At 38.8% G+C, this 24,343-nt stretch overlaps 1 protein-coding gene across 6 annotated transcripts in view; it reads right to left on the bottom strand.

The window, feature by feature from the left end:
- The window catches only part of schip1 (schwannomin interacting protein 1), a 797,934-nt gene that overhangs the window by 10,342 nt on the left and 763,249 nt on the right, over nucleotides 1-24,343 (bottom strand). For all 6 annotated transcript variants that reach the window (XM_061973019.1, XM_061973020.1, XM_061973021.2 and 3 more), the window contains one exon: nucleotides 13,914-14,111. In XM_061973019.1, coding sequence (XP_061829003.1) covers nucleotides 13,914-14,111 — 198 coding nt within the window. The remainder of the gene's footprint in view (nucleotides 1-13,913; nucleotides 14,112-24,343) is intronic.

The following is a 24,343-nucleotide window of genomic DNA, read 5'->3' as shown; positions in this document are numbered from 1 at the left end:
GTAATAGACAACATAGCAACAATGGTAATAGACAACATACCAACAATGGTAATAGACAACATAGCAATAATGGTAATAGACAACATAGCAATAATGATAATAGACAACATAGCAACAATGGTAATAGACAAAATACCAACAATGGTAATAGACAAAATACCAACAATGGTAATATACAACATACCAACAATGGTAATAGACAACATAGCAACAATGGTAATAGACAACATAGCAATAATGGTAATAGAAAAAATACCAACAATGGTAATAGACAAAATACCAACAATTGTAATAGACAACATAGCAGTAATGGTAATAGACAAAATAGCAATAACGGTAATAGACAAAATACCAACAATGGTAATAGACAACATAGCAATAATGATAATAGACAACATAGCAATAATGGTAATAGACAAAATACCAACAATGGTAATAGACAAAATACCAACAATGGTAATATACAACATACCAACAATGGTAATAGACAACATAGCAACAATGGTAATAGACAACATAGCAATAATGGTAATAGACAAAATAGCAAAAATGGTAATAGACAAAATACCAACAATGGTAATAGACAACATAGCAATAATGGTAATAGACAACATAGCAACAATGGTAATAGACAACATAGCAACAATGGTAATAGACAAAATAAAATATTAACAATGGTAATAGACAAAATAGCAAAAATGGTAATAGACAAAATACCAACAATGGTAATAGACAACATAACAATAATGGTAATAGACAAAATACCAACAATGGTAATAGACAACATAGCAACAATGGTAATAGACAACATAGCAATAATGGTAATAGACAACATAGCAACAATGGTAATAGACAACATAGCAACAATGGTAATAGACAACATAGCAATAATGGTAAGGACACATTGAGCACATGTTAACACTTTGAGACAGAGTACAGCAGCAGGTTATATTAAAGACCCTCATCTCTATATTTGAACCAGACCCCATGTTTGTATAATACTTTAAATCCATTAATAGTTTGGCATTGCTTGTGATGTAAGTCCAGTTTGTTCCATAGTTTTACTCCGCATTCAGACTCACAAAAACATACTTTTACTCCGCATACAGACTCACAAAAACATACTTTTACTCCGCATACAGACACACAAAAACATAGTTTTACTCCGCATACAGACTCACAAAAACATAGTTTTACTCCACATACAGACTCACAAAAACATAGTTTTACTCCGCATACAGACACACAAAAACATAGTTTTACTCCGCATACAGACACACAAAAATATAGTTTTACTCCGCATACAGACTTACAAAAACATAGTTTTACTCAGCATACAGACTCACAAAAACATAGTTTTCCTCCGCATACAGACACACAAAAACATAGTTTTACTCCGCATACAGACACACAAAAACATAGTTTTACTCCGCATACAGACACACAAAAACATAGTTTTACACCGCATACAGACTCACAAAAACATAGTTTTACTCCGCATACAGACACACAAAAAAATAGTTTTATTCCGCATACAGACTCACAAAAACAGTTTTACTCCGCATACAGACACACAAAAACATAGTTTTACTCCGCATACAGACACACAAAAACATAGTTTTACTCCGCATTCAGACACACAAAAACATAGTTTTACACCGCATACAGACTCACAAAAACATAGTTTTACTCCGCATACAGACACACAAAAACATAGTTTTATTCCGCATACAGACACACAAAAATATAGTTTTACCCCGCATACAGACTCACAAAAACATAGTTTTACTCCGCATACAGACACACAAAAACATAGTTTTACTCCGCATACAGACACACAAAAACATAGTTTTACTACGCATACAGACTCACAAAAACATACTTTTACTCCGCATACAGACACACAAAAACATAGTTTTACTCCGCATACAGACTCACAAAAACATACTTTTACTCCGCATACAGACACACAAAAATATACTTTTACTCCGCATCCAGACACACAAAAACATAGTTTTACTCCGCATACAGACTCACAAAAACATAGTTTTACTCTTCATACAGACACACAAAAACATAGTTTTACTCCGCATACAGACACACAAAAACGTTTACGAGTGGTTTGAGCTCTCGGCAATGAGAAATATCCAAAGCCTCTCAAGTTATGAGTCTGCACTCGTCTTATAAAAAACATTGTAGATTAGGCATCAATCATTTGTTAAAGATTATTGATGTATTATACACAATATTGCCAAAAGTATTTGGCCACCTGCCTTGAGTCACATATGAACTGGAAGTGCAATCTCATGGAATTGTCCAAAATGTTTTGGTATCCTGGAGCATTCAAAGTTACTTTCACTGGAACTAAGGGGCCAAGCCCAACTCCTTAAAAACAACCCCACACCATAATTCCTCCTCCACCAAATGTCACACTTGGCACAATGCAGTCCGAAATGTAGCGTTCTCCTGGCAACCTCCAAACCCAGACTGGTCCATCAGATTGCCAGATGGAAAAGTGTGATTCATCACTCCAGAGAAGGTGTCTCCACTGCTCTAGAGTCCAGTGGCGACTTGCTTTACACCACTGCAACCCACGCTTTGCATTGGATTTGGTGATGTATGGCTTAGATGCAGCTGCTCAGCCATGGAAACCCATTCCATGAAGCTCTCTGCGTACTGTACGTGAGCTAACATGACATTTGGAGCTCTGTAGCAACTGACTGTGCAGAAAGTCTTTGCACTATGCGCTTCAGCATCCGCTGACCCCTCTCTGTCTCTCAAGTGGTAGGCCACGTAAACTCGTGGCCTACCACTTGGTGGCTGAGTTGCTGTTGTTCCCAAACTCTTCACTTTTCTTATAATAAAGTTGACTTTGGAAATTTCACGACTGGATTCGTTGCACAGGTGGCATCCTAAGACAGTTCCACGCTGGAAATCACTGAGTGGCCCATTCTTTCACAAATGTTTGTAGAAACAGTCTCCATGCCTAAGTGCTTGACTTGATACACCGGGCCAAGTGAGTAGGACACCTGATTCTCATCATTTGGATGGGTGGCCAAATACTTTTGGCAATATAGTAAGATCATCACATTTGAGCAACTTTGATTGCATAAACAGATTATGAGTATGTTCTAAAACTGGACTCAAGAAAGAGGTTCCGCAGCCTCCGCAGCAGAACCTCCAGGTTCTGTAACAGCTTCTTCCCTCAGGTCATAATACTCTTGAACGCATCATAATACTCCCCTCAATTCCCTCCCAAAAATGGATTAACTGGCTGGAATATAAAGACAATATAACATACATCCTTAAACGTGGATGCATATGCAAAAGTGCAATATATTTATCTGTACAGTAATCTATTTATTTATATCTGCACCTTATTGCTCTTTTATCCTGCACTACAACCAGCTAATGCAACAAAATGTCGTCCTTATCTGTACTGTTAAATTCAAATTCGAATGACAATAAAAGGAAGTCTAAGTCCAATAACATGAACTGCATATGAACTCAGTGACACCGTCATGTTCTAAACCGAGCACTAGAGGGCAGCAATGCTTTTCCTCCAGTTTGCAGCTACACAAAGAAGCAGGTAAGGAAAATACACATGTGGCAATGGAAATATTTATGTGCACTTTTTATTTTATTTTTACTTTCACTTTGGCAGTTTCTCTTTGTGACAACCAGAGAGGTATATATATATATATATATATATACATATATATATGTCGAACAATTAAAAAAAGGCAACGTAATTGTCAATTCTCACGCAAGGGTGTAAGCCTGCTGACACGTCTGTGGAGTTTCTGTCATGAGATGATCATGTCACCAAAAATATGATACAGCACAATACGACATCAACCAACAATGACTTGATGCCACAGAGAGGAACTAAACATGACTCTCTCTCTCTCTAGTTTGTGGCTTCACTCTATTTTTTTACAGTTTTTTTCCATTTGCTTTCAGACAATTTAATTTTACGGTCTCTTTTTTTAAAAGAATTTACACCCTTTTCCAAACACAACATTCATTGGGCGGCACAGTTCGGTTGGTAGATTGGCCGTGCCAGCAACCCGAGGGTTCCGGGTTCGATTCCCGCTCCCGCCATCCTAGTCACTGCCGTCGTGTCCGTGGGCAAGACACTTTACCCACCTGCTCCCAGTGCCACCCACACTGGTTTAAATGTAACTTAGAAATTGGGTTTCACTATTTAAAAGCGCTATATAAATAGAATTCACTTCGATTTTCTTAATTCCTAGATTATTTGCAAAATGACACACTTCGGTCAAAACAAATGCCCATTCATCAAAATAAAGCAAGCATTTGTAAAAATGCAGACTTCCCATGATAAGACACCACTGAAGTGAGTTACCCAGAACAGTGATAAGTACAAAACACATTTGTAAAAAACCCTATTTTACTATAAGTATTCACATGTTTGGGGCATTTTGCCCGACCTTTTTAGCATACGTGATGAATGATTACTGTAACTTGACAAAATATATTGGCAAATCCATACCAATGGTCATTGTTTATTTTGAAGTGGACCTATACGTAAGGACCTAAAGCAGTGGTTCTTAACCTGGGTTCGATTGAACCCTAGGGGTTCGGTGAGTCGGCCTCAGGGATTTGGCGGAGGTCAAAACACACCCGACTCATCGTGTAAATAAAAACTTCTCCCTATCGGCGTATTACGGATACGGAAGTCAGACTGATTTGCAGGTGTGTAATTTGTTGTGAGTTTATGCGTTTATGCGTTTATGTGTTGGTTTTGTTGTTTGAACAAGGTGATGTTCATGCACGGTTCCTTTTATGCACCAGTAAAAAAAACATGGTAACACTTTAGTATGGGGAACATATTCACCATTAATTAGTTGTTTATTAACATGCAAATTAGTAACATATTGGCTCTTAACTAGTCATTATTAAGTACTTATTAAGGCATGGCCTTATTATAACCCTAACCCTCTAACCCTGGCCCTAACCCTCTAACCCTAACCCAAACCCTAACCAAATAACTCTAAATTAAGTATTTCTTACTTAGATTATGTTCCCCTAGTGTCTAAAAAACTTTAAATTAAGTCTTTGTTACTTAAAATATGTTCCCCATACTAAAGTGTTACCAAAAACATATAATAACTTTCTTGAATTTGAAAAAAAAAGAAGGGTTCGGTGAATGCGCATACGAAACTGGTGGGGTTCGGTACCTCCAACAAGGTTAAGAACCACTGACCTAAAGAGAAAGTGGAAATTGATAGAGTGTATGAAACTAAATTCTTGGGAATAATAATTAATCATAAATTATGTTGGAAACCGCATATTGAATATATAAAGGGGAAAATATCCAAATCCATTGCTATTCTTTCTAAAGTAAGACACATACTGAATAAGACATGTCTGCATATGTTATATTATTCTTTTATTTTTCCATATTTAACATATTGTGTTGAAGTTTGGGGAAATGTTTATAGAACAAACATAGACCCAATAATTAAACTTCAAAAAAGGGTCATTATAATAATACACAAAGCGTGCTTCTATGAACATACCAATCCATTATTTATACGTTCTAATGTGTGAAAATTTTCAGATATTGTTCTTTTAAAAACAATGGAAATTATGTTTGGAGTAAAGAACAACAGCCTTCCAGCTTGTATTCTTAGGTTATTTCAATTAAGAGGAGAAAACTATAATTTATGGGGGATATTGATTTTTGAAATAGGTAAAGTAAGAAGGAATATAAAATAAAAATGTATTTCAGTTTTAGGAGTTAAATGGTGGAACAAGCTCAGTGATGAGTTGAAGACATGTAGTTCTTTGTTAAGGTTTAAGAAAATCTTGAAAGGTGAAATAATTGAAAATGATAAAATATAGCAACGATTACTTTCATCCCATTGATTTGTTTAACGTTGATGTTCCAGGCAATCTAATTTTCAGTGAATGTATAGGATAGGTAAATATAAGCTTTGGCTTCAGCCTATTCCTTTTTCGGTCATTCTTTTTCTTTTTGTGTGTAAATGTGTATGATTGTTAAATATGTATAATCTGTACTGTTAAACTATCCATCCATCCATTTTCTACCGCTTATTCCCTTTGGGGTCGCGGGGGGCGCTGGAGCCTATCTCAGCTACAATCGGGCGGAAGGCGGGGTACACCCTGGAAACTAGTCACACAAAATGGTTGATGGTTGATTATATGACCAAAATAAACTTATTTCATTCATTCCTTCATTCATTCAAAGTAAAAATATCCTGTAATCTTTTCAAGAAGTGCTCAACAATGATGCTGAAAACTGCAAATATGTATTTTTGACCACAGTCAGGTAAAGTAACACATCACAGTAGTCAACCATGACATGCAGTATAAATTACAATCTGAGACAAATAAAAAGGTTTGAAAAAATGAGATAAATAAAAATGACAGCATAGAGCAGTGGTTCTTAACCTGGGTTCGGTGAGTCAGGCTCAGGGGTTCAGCAGAGGTCAAGACACACCCGACTCATCGTGTAAATAAAAACTTCTCCCTATCGGCGTATTACGGATACGGCAACAGCAGAAGTCAGACTGATTTGCAGGTGTGTAATTTGTTGTGAGTTTATGCACTGTGTTGGTTTTGTTCTTTGAACAAGGTGATGTTCATGTACGGTTCATTTTGTGCACCAGTAATAAAACATGGTAACACTTTAGATACATATTCACCATTAATTAGTTGCTTATTAACATGCAAATTAGTAACATATTGGCTCTTAACTAGTCATTATTAAGTACATATTAATGCCTTATTCGGCATTGCATTATTATAACCCTAACCCTCTAACCCTGGCCCTAACCAAATAGCTCTAAATTAAGTCTTTGTTACTTAGAATATGTTCCCCATACTAAAGTGTTACCAAAAACATATAACTTTGTCTTGAATTTGAAAAAAAACATTTTATTTTTCACTAAAGAAGGGTTCGGTGAATGCGCATATGAAACTGGTGGGGTTCGGTACCTCCAACAAGGTTAAGAACCACTGGCATAGAGTATAGGCTGCATGTGCAGACTTAGGCAACAGCCACTCTATGAAAGAACCTACTCAGAAGCCTCAGTTAGTGATTCTAATCATCACCTGCCCGTCTAGCTGGATCAGGCCTTAGTATCTCACATGTGCAAGATGGGAAGCTGTGTGTAAAGCATTGTGTGGAATATGTCACAAAAACTGACGCAGAGTCTATGCCTATTGTTAGGCAAATCTACACAGTGGTTTTGTTTACTGTCTGTAGACTTTTGTTAATTGTGTGAAAATGTAAAATTTAGTGTGTAAGCAATTGGAAAAAAACTGTAAAAGCATATTGCACGTATTTTTGGTCTAAATGAAGCATTTTACAGCATAAAATGGCTAAATGAACTATAAATATCACTATGACAGTAGTATTGGCCACTACCTGGGTGGTATTTCACGTCTAGAACGCTCTCATGATGTTAAAAACCGTACTTAGAGGGTCATAAACGGATTGTCTTATGCTTCATAAAAATAATTGATTTGTAGTTAATAATTCCTTCCTCGTGGAAATGTATTTACCACAGTCCGAAACCAATTAACAGCGATAAACGAGGGGAGGAGTAACGATTGTGCAATGGTTCACTGACCCTGTTCATTAGTGAGAAGAGATTCCACAGTGGCTGCGTGGAAGTCAGCTAAGTGAACCACTACAGAATCAGTGACTTCATTATTTTTGTATACACGGTAACAGTAACACAACACAGTAGCAATAACTTGGTCATGGGTTCAGTTCAGTCAGTTTCTGTTTGACAACAATTCAGACTAACTACACCTGTTGTATTGTATTGTGTTGTATTGACATGATACATGTTGTCCCGATACCAAAATTATTTTGGTACTTTTGAGTACTTTTCTCAATGAAGGAGACCACAAAAAATCTTAGGGTACATTAAACATATGTTTCTTATTGCAATTAAGTCATTAAATGAAATAGTGAACATACTAGACAACTTGTCTTTTAGTAGTAAGTAAACAAACAAAGGCTCTTAAATAGTCTGCTGACATATGCAGTAACATATTGTGTCATTTATTTACCTATTATTTTGTCTACATTATTAAAGACAAGTGGTAGAAAATGAATTATTAATCTACTTGTTCATTTACTGTTAATATCTGCTTACTTTCTCTTTTAACATGTTCTATCTACACTTCTGTTAAAATGTAATAATCACTTATTCTTCTCTGATACTTTACATTAGTTTTGGATGATACCACACATTTAGGTATCAGTCCGATACCAAGTAGTTACAGGATCATACATTGGTCATATTCAAAGTCCTCATGTGTCTAGGGACATATTTCCTGACTTTATAAACATAATATAAATTTTACATTTTTGTGATGCCAAAAAAATATTAATACCGGTACTTTTCAGAGGCGGTACAGTACCGAATATGATTCATTAGTATCGCGGTACTATACGAATACCGGTATACCGTACAACCCTAACACTAACTAATATAAAGAAGTATTAGGGTCAAAATAAATAACTAAACTTTACAAAAATGAAGGCATATAATTACAAGAATCACGCAATGTTTTCACAAGATTTCATTTGAAATACTACATGAAAAATACGATGAAGTCACAATTTTGCGAGACTATATTTGTAATGTCAGGCAATAATTAGTATGGTATAAAGTGGTTATATACGCAGAAAAAAGTTGTAATATTGTAAAACTTAAGTTGTAATTTTACAAGAATAACGTCTTAAAAAAGTTTACAATGAAAATTGTACAAATGGATTGTCAAAAATTCATTTGTGGTTTTTAATGAATAAATTATCACTAAATCTCTCAAAAACAAACTATATCCTCTTTGCGAGAAGGGGACTGGAAAAAAACATACACATAGAAGTTAGCGGGACGTAAATGAACACAAGGTCTTGGGGGTTAAGATAGACGCTCTAGTGACTTGGAAACCACATGTGAAAGCAGTACAGTCTAAATTGGCTAAGAGTGTAACCAGTTTGTGGAAAATGCAGAAATTACTAAATCAAAATTCACTTAAACCGATTTACTTAGCTCTTTTATTGCTGCATTTACAGAATTGTACTGAACTTTGGGGGCACACCTACAGGGATACTATTGAACCACTATTTAAGCTCCAGAAAAAAGCAATTAGAATTATACATTATGCCGCATATAGAACTCATACCAATGATCTGTTCATAATGAGTCATTTTCTTAAACTACATCCAATACAGTAGCCTTCAAGTTATGTTTATGGCCTCACAAAGAGCTCTACCTGCAAATATATAGAGTCTGTTTTCACTCAGAGATGGTCCACATGAACTCAGGGGTGTCCTGAAATTCAAACATAAGATGGTGAATTCCACATTCGAGGCTCAAACGTTATCTATAGCGGGGGTGAAACTGTGGGACAACGTGAGCGGAGAAATCCGCCTAAGAGAGTTCAACCTTGCGGTAAAAAAATGTGTTGATGGGAAACTATCAAAAACATGACAAGTTGTTTGGACTATCTCAACTGTGGGACACAGGTGCAAAAGAACTCACTGTGGAATAAGGGACATAACACACCAGAAAAGGCTTCGGAAGACAAAATATACCCAGGCAAGATGGAGCTAATCTCATGGTCGGCTGTTGAAACTTGGACTATTTAACCAACATATATAACCAACATATAAATTGATCGTAAATTAGGGGCGGGACATGTATACGCATTCTTGCTTTTTTCCCGTATCCCTTTTCGGTGGGTGCCGTTGCATGTCTGTCAAATTACAAAGAGTGATGGTAGTGTTGCTCTATACAGTTGTGCTCATAAGTTTACATACCCTGGGAGAATTTATGATTTCTCGGCCATTCTTCAGAGAATATGAATGATAACCCAAAAACCTTTCTTCCACTCATGCTTAATGGTTGTGTGAAGCTATTTATTGGCAAACAACTGTGTTTACTCTTTTTAAATCAAAATGACAAAATAAAGTACCCAAATGACCCTGATCAAAAGTTGACATACCCCAGTGACTTTGATTTGATAACATGCACAAAAGTTGACACAAACAGGTTTGAATGGCTAATGAAGGTTCCAATCCTCACCTGTGACCTGCTTGTTTGTAATTAATGTGTGTGTCAGTGAGTTTCTGGGCTTCTGACAGACCATTGCATCTTTTTAATCCAGTGCTGCACAGATGTTTCTGGATTCAGAGTCATGGGGAAGGCAAATTAATTGTCAAAGGATCTGCGAGAAAAGGTAATTGAACTGCATAAAACAGGAAAGGGGTATAAAAAGATATCCAAGGAATTGAGAATGCCAATCAGCAGTGTTCAAACGCTGATTAAGAAGTGGAAAATGAGGGATTCAGGTAGACCAGCAAAGATTTCAGCCACAACTGCCAGGAAAATTGTTCGAGATGCATAGAAAAATCCACAAATAACTTCAGCTGAAATACAGGACTCTCTGAAAAATTGTGGTGTGGCTGTTTCAAGATGCACAATAAGGAGGCACTTGAAGAAAAATTTGCTACATGGTCGAGTGGCTAAAAAGTTCAATTTTGGTCTCATCACTCCAAATTACTTTGTTCCAGAAGTTTTGAGGCTTGTCTCTGTGCTGTTTGGGCGTAATGTAAGCGGGATACTTTGTGACATTTGCGCAGAAATGGCTTTCTTCTGGCGACTCGACCATGCAGCCCATTTTTCTTCAAGTGCCTCCTTATTGTGCATCTTGAAACAGCCATACCACATTTTTTTCAGAGGGTCCTGTATTTCAGCTGAAGTTATTTGTGGATTTTTCTTTGCATCTCGAACAATTTTCCTGGCTGTTGTAGCTGAAATCTTTGCTGGTCTACCTGAATCCCTAATTTTCCACTTCTTAATCAGCGTTTGAACACTGCTGATTGGCATCCTCAATTCCTTGGATATCTTTTTATACCCCTTTCCTGTTTTATGCAGTTCAATTACCTTTTCTCGCAGATCCTTCGACAATTATTTTGCCTTCCCCATGACTCAGAATCCAGAAACATCTGTGCAGCACTGGATGAAAGATGCAATGGTCTGTCAGAAGCCCAGAAACTCACTGACCTTTTATACACACATTAATTACAAACAAACATGTCACAGGTGACGATTGGAACCTTCATTAGCCATTCAAACCTGTTTGTGTCAACTTCTGTGCATGTTATCAGATCAAAGTCACTGGGGTATGTAAAGTGCTTTTTACAAATACAATCTATTATTATTATTAATCTTCATGTCATTGTAATCATGCATTACATACTGTACATTACTTTTTGCACTATATTAATTTATATTATGTGTTGTCAACTTTGTACTTTTTTTTTAATGTCATTGCCTGAAATAATGAATGAAATGGTTTTAGAAGATTACATTTGTTCTACTATGCAGAAAAGTCATTATTTAGCAAGAAAACGTCCAGAATAAAAGACAATGTCCCTCGAGATTGAAAGAAGCTTTTGTTTGTTGTTTGACTTTGGATTTTTTGACATTTGTTTGTTAAATTATGACTTTATATTCATAAAAAGAGAAACATTATCATTTTTATGGAAGACTGAAATGTATCCCTAGTATTTTTTTACAACTTGTTTGGCGCTTTGTTACTGTCACAACGACGACGACAGCACTCGCTACAATGCAGACCTCCGCCAAGGCCTAATGAGCCTAAATGGAATCAGCAACCGATTATACACCTTAACAGCTTCTTCATAGGAAGTATGTGCTTAAAATGTATGCATTATTGACTTTTTACAATGCTAGTCAAAGTGGGGGAGAAAAAAACGCATCTAGCGCATGTTATACATTTCAGCGTGATAGCTTTGTATTATTGAGGATGCTTTCGAGAGCTGTGGCCTTGATGCATTTTAATATTCTTGGTGTGTTCAGTCAGGAAGTGACGGTGATCCTGTCCGACTGCTGAGCACTGCTACATTCCTAAACACACAGTCCATGCTTTGCGCTGGATGAATTATGGATGAACCGGCCGAACCTTCCCTGCACTTTTCTGAATAAGTAAAGGCTGGAAACCCACGTGGAAATGCAAAGTGTGTACATAGTGTGTGTGTGTGTGTGTGTGTGTGTGTGTGCTACTGGAGAAGCAGCCAGCCGGAAAAAAAGCGGATGAAATAATGATGACTTGTATTGCCATTTCCTTCCTCTAAATGTGTGCACAGGAAGGGAGGGGCCCTGTGACGTCATCATGACACGGATAGCAGCTCTTCAAGTCTTGGTCACAACATTAGGTATACCATGAACTGGTTAACGTGGACCCCGACTTAAAGAGGAACATTATCACAATTTCAGAAGGGTTAAAACCATTAAAAATCAGTTCCCAGTGGCTTATTTTATTTTTCGAAGTTTTTTTCAAAATTTTACCCATCACGCAATATCCCTAAAAAAGCTTCAAAGTGCCTGATTTTAACCATCGTTATATACACCCGTCCATTTTCCTGTGACGTCACATAGTGATGCCAACACAAACAAACATGGCGCATAGAACAGCAAGCTATAGCGACATTAGCTCGGATTCAGACTCGGATTTCAGCGGCTTAAGTGATTCAACAGATTACGCATGTATTGAAACGGATGGTTGTAGTGTGGAGGCAGGTAGCGAAAACAAAATTGAAGAAGAAACTGAAGCTATTGAGCCATATCGGTTTGAACCGTATGCAAGCGAAACTGACGAAAACGACACGACAGCCAGCGACACGGGAGAAAGCGAGGACGAATTCGGCGATCGCCTTCTAACCAACGATTGGTATGTGTTTGTTTGGCATTAAAGGAAACTAACAACTATGAACTAGGTTTACAGCATATGAAATACATTTGGCAACAACATGCACTTTGAGAGTGCAGACAGCCCAATTTTCATCAATTAATATATTCTGTAGATATACCCTCATCCGCTATCTTTTCCTGAAAGCTGATCTGTCCAGTTTTGGAGTTGATGTCAGCAGGCCAGGGAAGCTAGGGTCGATATTCTTCTCTTGATCATCTTCGGTGGCATAAGGGACGGTGTGAGCCAAGACATCCAGGGGGTTTAGCTCGCTCGTCTGCGGGAACAAACTGCCGCCATTGCTTGCCGTGCTACCGAGGACCTTTGTCCCTGAATTGCTCACACACTCCGGCAGATTCAATGGGGGTCTGGCGGTAGATTTCTTTGACTTTATCGTTGGAAATGCTTCTGCTTTGAGTGTCGCAGGATATCCACACATTCTTGCCATCTCTGTCGTAGCATAGCTTTCGTCGGTAAAGTGTGCGGAACAAACGTCCAATTTTTTGCCACTTTCGCATCTTTGGGCCACTGGTGCAACTTGAATCCGTCCCTGTTCGTGTTGTTACACCCTCCGACAACACACCGACGAGGCATGATGTCTCCAAGGTACGGAAAACAGTCGAAAAAACGGAAAATAACAGAGCTGATTTGACTAGGTGTTTGTAATGTGTTTGAGAAAATGGCGGATTGCTTCCCGATGTGACGTCACATTGTGACTTCATTGCTCCGAGAGCGAATAATAGAAAGGCGTTTAATTCACCAAAATTCACCCATTTAGAGTTCGGAAATCGGTTAAAAAAATATATGGTCTTTTTTCTGCAACATCAAGGTATATATTGACGTTTACATAGGTCTGGTGATAATGTTCCCCTTTAAACAAGTTGAAAAACTTATTGGGGTGTTACCATTTAGTGGTCAATCGTACGGAATATGTACTGTACTGTGCAATCTACTAATAAAAGCTTCAATCAATCAATCAAACCAGGGAATGATACACAAAGGCTGTTTGAAACAGGAAAACACATTCATTGACAGCTTGTAGTTTGCGTCGTGTCGCATCATATTGAAACTACGAGCACGACAACGATCATCCGTCAGAGTCTTTCATGACGTCATCTTCCACTCACCAGATCGACCACCGGCGACTTTTTGCGATTCTGTTTCTCCACCTCCACCTGCATCTTGGCCATGGGCTTAGCCATGGCCAGTGCCAGCTTTGCCTCCGCCTGCAGCTTCTTCTGTCGACTCAAGAAGTCCATGTCCTCCAGGGACTCTGAGTCCTCCTCCGTGGTGTCCCTGTCCGAGTAGGACGAACTCTGCTTGGACTGCATGACAAAGGGGAAGACAAAAAGAAAGACAAAGAGAGTCATAAATGGATTCTGATAAACCGCATGTCTGCATGAAGTGATGATTTTGAATTGGCGACAATACCCCATTAGATGGGGCTATTTGCATTCTTTCCAACATGTACTGTAGCTCCTCATACACTGTCCAGTGCAGTGTTTTTCCCCGTGAGATACAGTCTGGTGTGCTGTGGAAGATTATCTAATTTCACCTCCATCCCTCTATTTGGGTTAAAAATATTTTTTGCAAACCAGTATTTATAGTCTGCAAATTATGTGTTGTTGTTGTTGAGTGGTCGGTGCAGTCTAGAGCTCGGCAGAGTAACCATGTAATACTCTTCCATATCAGTAGGTGGCAGCTGGTAGCTAATTGCTTTGTAGACGTTGGAAACAGCGGGAGGCAGTGCGCAGGTAAAAAGATATCTAATCCTTAAACCAAAAATAAACAAAAGGTGAGTGCCACTAAGAAAAGGCATTGAAGCTTAGGGAAGGCTATGCAGAACAAAACTAAAACTGAACTGGCTACAAAGTAAACAAAAACAGAATGCTGGACGACAGCAAAGACTTGCTGTGGAGCAAAGACGGCGTCCACAATGTACATCCGAAACATGACGTGACAATCAACAATGTCCCCACAAAGAAGGATTAAAAACAACTGAAATATTCTTGATTGCTAAAACAAAGTAGATGCGGGAAATATCGCTCAAAGGAAGACATGAAACTGCTACAGGAAAATACCAAAAAAAGAGAAAAAGACACCAAAATAGGAGCGAAAGACAAGAACTAAAATACTACACACAGGAAAACAGCAAAAAAGTCCAAATAAGTCACGGCGTGATGTGACAGGTGGTGACAGTACACCTACTTTGAGACAAGAGCTATATTGATGCATGCTTGGTTATGCTTTAAAGTCATATCCAACAATTGCGACAACGACTTTTTACTGTCAACTGAGTTTCGTTTTTTCATGTTTTCTGCTGGTGGTGTGCCTGCACATTTTTTCAACGCAAAAAATGTGCCTCGACTCAAAAAAGGTTGAAAAACACTGGTCCAGTGTGTTGTGTTTATGAGGGTTTAGATGTTTATTGCCGCAAATGTTGTGATCGTTGTAAAAAACATAAAATAATAATAACATACCATAAATCAGACCTGGGCAAATAAAGGCCCGGGGGCCGCATTAAGCTTTTCAATCTGGCCCGCCGGACATTCCCAAATAATTTTTTTACATGTTTAAGATGGAAAGTGTAGCTGCCATTATGATGTGCAGTGACGCTTTTTAATGACCGTAAGTCTTCAACTATACTATGTCTTTCAATGCTTGGAATCTGCACTTTTACATGATATACTAGTTACTATGGTAATCTAATTAGTCACTATGGTAATCTAATTAGTTAATATGGTCATCTAAGTCACAGCAGCTCAGCCGAGGCACCAAGCAGTGTGGGTGGGGAGCGTTTCCACAGAGTGTTTCCAGAGCCTGAAATGTGGGTGTCAGGGACAGGTGCGGAAGGAGATTTTTACAACAACGTTCTAAAGCTTAGTGATGTATCACATATATCAGATAGTAGGTGGTTTTTTTCGTTTTTTTTCCCGCGTTCATATTTCGCTGTGTTTGTTGCATTTTTGTTGCGTTTCGCTTGATTGTAAAATGTGTCGATCATAATTCATATATTGTCAATATTCAGTGTTTTATCATTCATAGTTAATATTGTAAATCCCACATTCTTTATTTTCATGCACATTCTGGGTGTCTCATTCACAGAGGTGGGTAGTAACGCGCTACATTTACTCCGTTACATCTACTTGAGTAACTTTTGGGATAAATTGTACTTCTAAGAGTAGTTTTAATGCAACAAACTTTTACTTTTACTTAAGTATATTTATAGAGAAGGAACGCTACTTTTACTCCGCTACTTTTATCTACATTCAGCTCGCTACTCGCTACTAATTTTTATCGATCTGTTAATGCACGCTTTGTTTGTTTTGGTCTGTCAGACAGACCTTCAAAGTGCCTGCCTTACTGGTGACGTTTCACTTCGTTCCACCAATCAGATGCAGTCACTGGTGACGTTGGACCAATCAAACAGAGCCAGGTGGTCACATGACCTGACTTAAACAAGTTGAAAAACTTATTGGGGTGTTACCATTTAGTGGTCAATTGTACGGAATGTGTACTGTACTGTGCAATCTAATAATAAAAGTTCCAATCAATCAATCAATCAAAAGTGTGAAGGAAAAAAGATACTTTTTTATTTCAACCGTACATCCCGTCAAAAGCCTAAAGACTGATCGCACATGAGGACGTTCCTGTCTTCACAATAAAAGTGCCGCTCCATCGCGCCTGCGCTTTCAAAATAAGAGTCTCCGAAAGCCAGCGCAAACAAGCTAGCAAGCTACGGAGTTTGACGCCAATATATTTTTTGTAAAGTGTATAAAAACGAATATGGAAGCTGGACAAATAAGATGCCAAAAACCCACCACTTTCATGTGGTATTAGACAGAAAGGAGGAACTTTTCTTCTCCTCCATTTGAAAACGTGGACGTTATCATCACTACTGTCTGATTACAATCAATGCAAGTCATCAGAATCAGGTAATACATCAATTTATATTCTAGTCTTCATGAAAGAAAGGAATCTATATGTTAAACATGCATGTATATTCATTAAAACACCTTTAACATGTAAACAAAAACAGCAAAATAAATACATATAAATGATATACTGTATACATCAATGTATATGTATGTATATATATATATATATATATATATATATACACACACACAGGTAAAAGCCAGTAAATTAGAATATTTTGAAAAACTTGATTTATTTCAGTAATTGCATTCAAAGGGTGTAACTTGTACATTATATTTATTCATTGCACACAGACTGATGCATTCAAATGTTTATTTCATTTAATTTTGATGATTTGAAGTGGCAACAAATGAAAATCCAAAATTCCGTGTGTCACAAAATTAGAATATTACTTAAGGCTAATACAAAAAAGGGATTTTTAGAAATGTTGGCCAACTGAAAAGTATGAAAATGAAAAATATGAGCATGTACAATACTCAATACTTGGTTGGAGCTCCTTTTGCCTCAATTACTGCGTTAATGCGGCGTGGCATGGAGTCGATGAGTTTCTGGCACTGCTCAGGTGTTATGAGAGCCCAGGTTGCTCTGATAGTGGCCTTCAACTCTTCTGCGTTTTTGGGTCTGGCATTCTGCATCTTCCTTTTCACAATACCCCACAGATTTTCTATGGGGCTAAGGTCAGGGGAGTTGGCGGGCCAATTTAGAACAGAAATACCATGGTCCGTAAACCAGGCACGGGTAGATTTTGCGCTGTGTGCAGGCGCCAAGTCCTGTTGGAACTTGAAATCTCCATCTCCATAGAGCAGGTCAGCAGCAGGAAGCATGAAGTGCTCTAAAACTTGCTGGTAGACGGCTGCGTTGACCCTGGATCTCAGGAAACAGAGTGGACCGACACCAGCAGATGACATGGCACCCCAAACCATCACCCAACCATGCAAATTTTTCATTTCCTTTGGAAATAGAGGTCCCAGAGTCTGGAGGAAGACAGGAGAGGCACAGGATACACGTTGCCTGAAGTCTAGTGTAAAGTTTCCACCATCAGTGATGGTTTGGGGTGCCATGTCATCTGCTGGTGTCGGTCCACTCTGTTTCCTGAGATCCAGGGTCAACGCAGCCGTCTACCAGCAAGTTTTAGAGCACTTCATGCTTCCTGCTGCTGACCTGCTCTATGGAGATGGAGATTTCAAGTTCCAACAGGACTTGGCGCATGCACACAGCGCAAAATCTACCCGTGCCTGGTTTACGGACCATGGTATTTCTGTTCTAAATTGGCCCGCCAACTCCCCTGACCTTAGCCCCATAGAAAATCTGTGGGGTATTGTGAAAAGGAAGATGCAGAATGCCAGACCCAAAAACGCAGAAGAGTTGAAGGCCACTATCAGAGCAACCTGGGCTCTCATAACACCTGAGCAGTGCCAGAAACTCATCGACTCCATGCCACGCCGCATTAACGCAGTAATTGAGGCAAAAGGAGCTCCAACCAAGTATTGAGTATTGTACATGCTCATATTTTTCATTTTCATACTTTTCAGTTGGCCAACATTTCTAAAAATCCCTTTTTTGTATTAGCCTTAAGTAATATTCTAATTTTGTGACACACGGAATTTTGGATTTTCATTTGTTGCCACTTCAAATCATCAAAATTAAATGAAATAAACATTTGAATGCATCAGTCTGTGTGCAATGAATAAATATAATGTACAAGTTACACCTTTTGAATGCAATTACTGAAATAAATCAAGTTTTTCAAAATATTCTAATTTACTGGCTTTTACCTGTATATATATATATATATATATATATATATATATATATATATATATATATATACACAGTATATATACACAGTATATATATACAGTATATATATATATATATATATATATATATATATATATATATATATATATATATATATATGATATGAGTGTGTATGTTACTCATCAGTTACTCAGTACTTGAGTAGTTTTTTCACAACATACTTTTTACTTTTACTCAAGTAAATATTTGGGTGACTACTCCTTACTTTTACTTGAGTAATAAATCTTTAAAGTAACAGTACTCTTACTTGAGTACAATTTCTGGCTACTCTACCCACCTCTGCTCATTCAGTAAAAAACGTCATAACGTTTTAAGCATTCAATCAGACATTGTGAGGTTTTGTATTAGTGTTCCTAAAAATCAGATATACCGGCCCCTAGACACATTGTTTTCTCTAAATTTGGCCCACCGAGTCCAAATAATTGCCCAGGCCTGCCATAAATACTGAAATTATAGCAGGGGCATTTCTTTTTACCAAGCCCATCGCCAGTTATTTCTGAAATGTTGAAAAACTCATTATATAAATCACTTTTCAAAACTTTGGCAATTATTTGAAGTGCAAAACTTAGCCCTCTTTCACCAAAGTATAACATGCTGCCTATAGGAAAAGTACGGAAAATCTGCTAAAAACCTAAGCCTAACATTGAACCAACAGTTATCGTTAACTGAATGGGGCATAGAAAATGAAGCAGTGTTTCTGTAGACTATTCAATGTCATTGGTGTTTGCAAACGTTGTTTACTTGTTTGTTCGTATCATCATCATCATCATCATCATTCATGTATACATCATTCCTTACATGGAATAACATGAATTATTGTTTACTTGTTTGTTTGTATCATATTTCATGTAGACGTTATTCCTTAAAAGAAATAACATTAATTATTGTTTACTTGTTTGTTTGTATCATCATCATTCATGTATACATCATTCCTTACAAGGAATAACATGAATTATTGTTTACTTGTTTGTTTGTATCATAATTCATGTAGACGTCATTCCTTAAAAGAAATAACATTATTGTTTACTTGTTTGTTTGTATCATAATTCATGCATGCAATTCGTTAAAACGACAACCTCCCGGCATGATGGACCAATGCACCACTGTCCTCTTGGGGTACGACACAGAGCCGTACATACGGCTCTGGCATGACAACAACCTAATGTAAGGGCTCGTGCAAAGCCAACAGATCGAGCGTGTAGCTTTCATTTTTAAGGAAACTTATTTTAATTTTTCTTATTTTATAATTAGCCTATGGAGCCAGACTGCCGAGAATTATGAACATTTCCAAGCATTTACAAGCACTTCACCCAAAATTCAAGCATTTTTCAAACCTTGAGAACACAACATTAAAATCTAAGCATTTTCAAGGTTTTTAAGCACAAGTACCAACCCTGTCTACCTTGGCGTAACCCTGGACCGCACCCTCTTCTTCAAGGAACACGTCAAAAACACCAAACTGAAAGTCAGCTCCCGAAACAACATCTTACGGAAACTGACAAATTCCAAATGGGGAGCCACAGCACACACACTAAGATGTACTGCTTTAGCCCTGTGCTATTCCTCGGCGGAGTATGCATGTCCTGTCTGGGAGAGATCAACCCATGCCAAGAAACTCGACCCAGCACTGAACAACACCTGCCGCTTGATCACTGGTTGCTTGAAGCCTACCAACCTGAACAACCTACATCTCCTCGCTGGCATTGCCCCTGCAGACGTGAGACGGGACGTTGCCGGCCGAGTAGAGTTCACAAAATCTACCAGTGATGAACGCCACCTCCTCTATGGACTTGAACCCTCAGCCCAACGTCTGAAGTCAAGGAGAAGCTTCCTCAGCAATGTCCAGCCCCTAACAACATCTCGGGAAGAAACCAGACTCCAGCTATGGACACAAAAATTAGAGAAAGACCCCCCTCCTATTGACATGGGAATCCCCCCTTCTGAAGACCTGTCCCCCGGGTCAGAAACACCATGGGTCCAGTGGAAGACACTAAACCGCCTGAGAACAGGAACAGGGCGATCAAAAGCTGCTATGGCCAGATGGGGCTACAAAACCGGCCCAATGATCTGCGAATGTGGAGAAGAGGACCACACGATGCCTTGTCTGTCCTCTGCTACCCAACCATCCATCCATTTTCTACCGCTTATTTCCTTTTGGGGTCGCGGGGGGCGCTGGAGCCTATCTCAGCTACAATCGGGCGGAAGGCGGAGTACACCCTGGACAAGTCTCCACCTCATCGCAGGGCCAACACAGATAGACAGACAACAATTCACACTCACATTCACACACTAGGGACAATTTTAGTGTTGCCAATCAACTTATCCCCAGGTGCATGTCTTTGGAGGTGGGAGGAAGCCGGAGTACCCGGAGGGGACCCACGCAGTCACGGGGAGAACATGCAAACTCCACACAGAAAGATCCCGAGCCCGGGATTGAACCCAAGACTACTCAGGCCCTTCGTATTGTGAGGCAGACGCACTAACCCCTCTTCCACCGTGCTGCCCGCTACCCAACCAGTGCAGCTTAAAAGATCTCACAGAGTTCAATGACAATGCAAAAGACTGTGTAAAGAAATGGGAAACTGTCATATAACCACATGCTTTAAAGACACAAAAAGAAGAAGAAGTATTGTTCAATTAAGGACACTCATTATGTATGTTTAGGTCGAGCTTGTGCGCTATTGTAAGCTTAGCTGTTGTGTAGCTGCTACCCTTTTCCCTTTAAGTGAAGAATGTGTAAAGAATGTTCTGCCGACCTATTATGATACATCATAAAGAGAAAGAGATGATACAGTACTATCTGCTCACAGATTGTTTGAGCACCCTGCATCTAGTCCTTGATAGTTCCACTTTAATGCTTCAGTTACACGCAAGATTGTCACAGGAATGTGGCAAAATTACAGGGGCTCCCAGTAGCCTATAGACCACCATGCTTACCTTTTGTAAAATACCTCAGTAAAATACAAGAGAAGATCAAACATATGTGCTTTTTGGAGGACATTTAGATGTTAACTGGCTGTCCAGTTTTAAACACTGCAGGACTGCTTGTATCAGAAATTTTAGATGCAATACTCGTTTTTTCTCCCTTGATATCGGATTGATACCAGATATCAACATTGAATTGGGATGCCCCTAGTTTCAAATAAAGGAATAAACTAATCTAATGGCGTGTCACATAAAAATGGCCTCACTTATTACACCGCAGCAACGAGAACGCTTATGTCTCGAAAATAATGTGCACGCAACTTGCACTTACTGTAAATTCATCTGGCAGATTGTTGATGTGGTGCTGCTGTTTTGGTTAGAGTTCCAATGACTGTTTAAGGAACAACTGTATTTTATAGGTAATTAAAGAGCATTGATTTCGCTGCAAATTGGTGTATAAACAAACACGGCTCAAAATTCGTATTTTTTTTAGATACTGTGAGATATTCAATATATTCTAGTAAGTAAATGTTTTTTTTAATTTTAATTTTTCATTAAACCAGCACTGCTTTTCTACATACAGTAGATCAGTGTTTTTCAGTCGTTTATGAGCCAAGGCACATTGAAAAAATCCCGAGGCACAAAACCAGCAGAAAACATAAAAAAATGAAACTCAGCAGCCGATATTGACAGTAAAAAGTCGTCGCAATTGTTGGATATGACTTTAAACCATAACCAAGCATGCATCACTATAGCTCTTGTCTCAAAGTAGGTGTACTGTCACCACCTGTCACATCACACCCTGACCTACTTTTATTTTTTTGGTGTTTTCCTGTGTGTAGTGTTTTAGTTCTTGTCTAACGCTCCTATTTTGTTGTTGATTGTCATGTACGGATGTACTTTGTGGACGCCGTCTGCTGCTCCACACGCTGTAAGTCTTTGCTGTCATCCAGCATTCTGTTTTTGTTTACTTTGCAGCCAGTTCAGTTTTAGTTTTGTTTTGCATAGCCTTCCCTAAGCTTTAATGCCTTTTCTTAGCGGCACTCGCCTTGTGTTTATTTTTGGCTTAAGCATTAGATACCTTTTTACCTGCACACTGCATTCCGCTGTCATCTGCATATTGTGATCACGACACGGTGGACCAGGGGTTAGTGAATGTGCCTCACAATACGAAGGTCCTGAGTTCAATCCTGGGCTCGGGATCTCTCTGTGTGGACTTAGCATGTTCTCCCCGTGACTGCGTGGGTTTCTTCCGGGTACTCTAGCTTCCTCCCACCTCCAAAGTCATGCACCTGGGGATAGGTTGATTGGCAACACTAAATGGACCACTCATCTGTGCATCCGTTGGAGACGTCTCTGCGCTGCTGACCTGTCTCCACTCAAGATGATCTCCTGCTGGCCCCACTATGGACTAGACTCTCACACTATTATGTTAGATCCACTATGAACCGGTCTCTCACAATATTATGCTAGATCCACTATGGACTGGACTCCCACTATTATGTTAGATCCACTATGGACTGGGCTCTCACACTATTATGCTAGATCCACTATGGACTGGACTCTCACACTATTATGTTAGATCCACTATGGACTGGACTCTCACAGTATTATGTTAGATCCACTAAGGACTGGACTCTCATACTATTATGTTAGATCCACTATGGACTGGACTCTCACACTATTATGTTAGATCCACTAAGGACTGGACTCTCACACTTTTATGTTAGATCCACTAAGGACTGGACTCTCACACTATTATGCTAGATCCACTATGGACTGGACTCTCACACTATTATGTTAGATCCACTAAGGACTGGACTCTCACACTTTTATGTTAGATCCACTAAGGACTGGACTCTCACACTATTATGCTAGATCCACGATGGACTGGACTCTCACTATTATGTTATATCCACTATGGACTGTACTCTCACAATATTATGTTAGATCCACTATGGACTGGACTCTCACTATTATGTTAGATCCACTATGGACTGGACTCTCCCACTATTATGCTAGATCCACTATGGACTGGACTCTCACAATATTATGTTAGATCCACTATGGACTGGACTCTCACAATATTATGTTAGATCCACTATGGACTGGACTCTCACAATATTATGTTAGATCCACTATGGACTGGACTCTCACAATATTATGTTAGATCCACTATGGACTGGACTCTCACAATATTATGTTAGATCCACTATGGACTGGACTCTCACAAAATTATGCTAGATCCACTCGACGTCCATTGCACAGGTCGCCCACATCTGCAGTACCCTCCAAGGTTTCTCATTGTCATCCCATCGGGTTGAGTTTTTCCTTGCCCTGATGTGGGATCTGAGCCAAGGATGTCGTTGTGGCTTGTGCAGCCCTTTGAGACACTCGTGATTTAGGGCTATATAAGTAAACATTGATTGATTGGCCCTGCGATGAGGTGGCGACTTGTCCAGGGTGTACACCGCCTTCCGCCCGAATGCAGCTGGGACAGGCTCCAGCGCGCCCCGCGACGCCGAAAGGAACAAGCGGTAGAAAATGGATGGACAAACCATGTTCAAGACATCTGACAAAGCAATTGCTGCCACCTACTGATATGGAAGAGTATTACAGGGTTACTCTGCTGAGCTCTAGACAGCACCGACACTCAACAACGGCACATTTGCGGATTATAATTACTGGTTTGCAAAAAATATTTTTAACCTAATTAGGTGAAATTAGAGATGTCCGATAATAGCTTTTTGCCGATATCCGATATTGTCCAACTTTTTAATTAATGATACCGATATCAACCGATATATATAGTCGTGGAATTAACACATTATTATGCCTAATTTGGACAACCAGGTATGGTGCAGATAAGGTC

Source organism: Nerophis lumbriciformis, linkage group LG17 (assembly GCF_033978685.3).
Source record: "Nerophis lumbriciformis linkage group LG17, RoL_Nlum_v2.1, whole genome shotgun sequence".
Classification (NCBI taxonomy): Eukaryota; Metazoa; Chordata; class Actinopteri; order Syngnathiformes; family Syngnathidae; genus Nerophis; species Nerophis lumbriciformis.
Note: the sequence above shows the minus strand (reverse complement) of the source record. Positions and strands in the feature narration are given on the sequence as shown.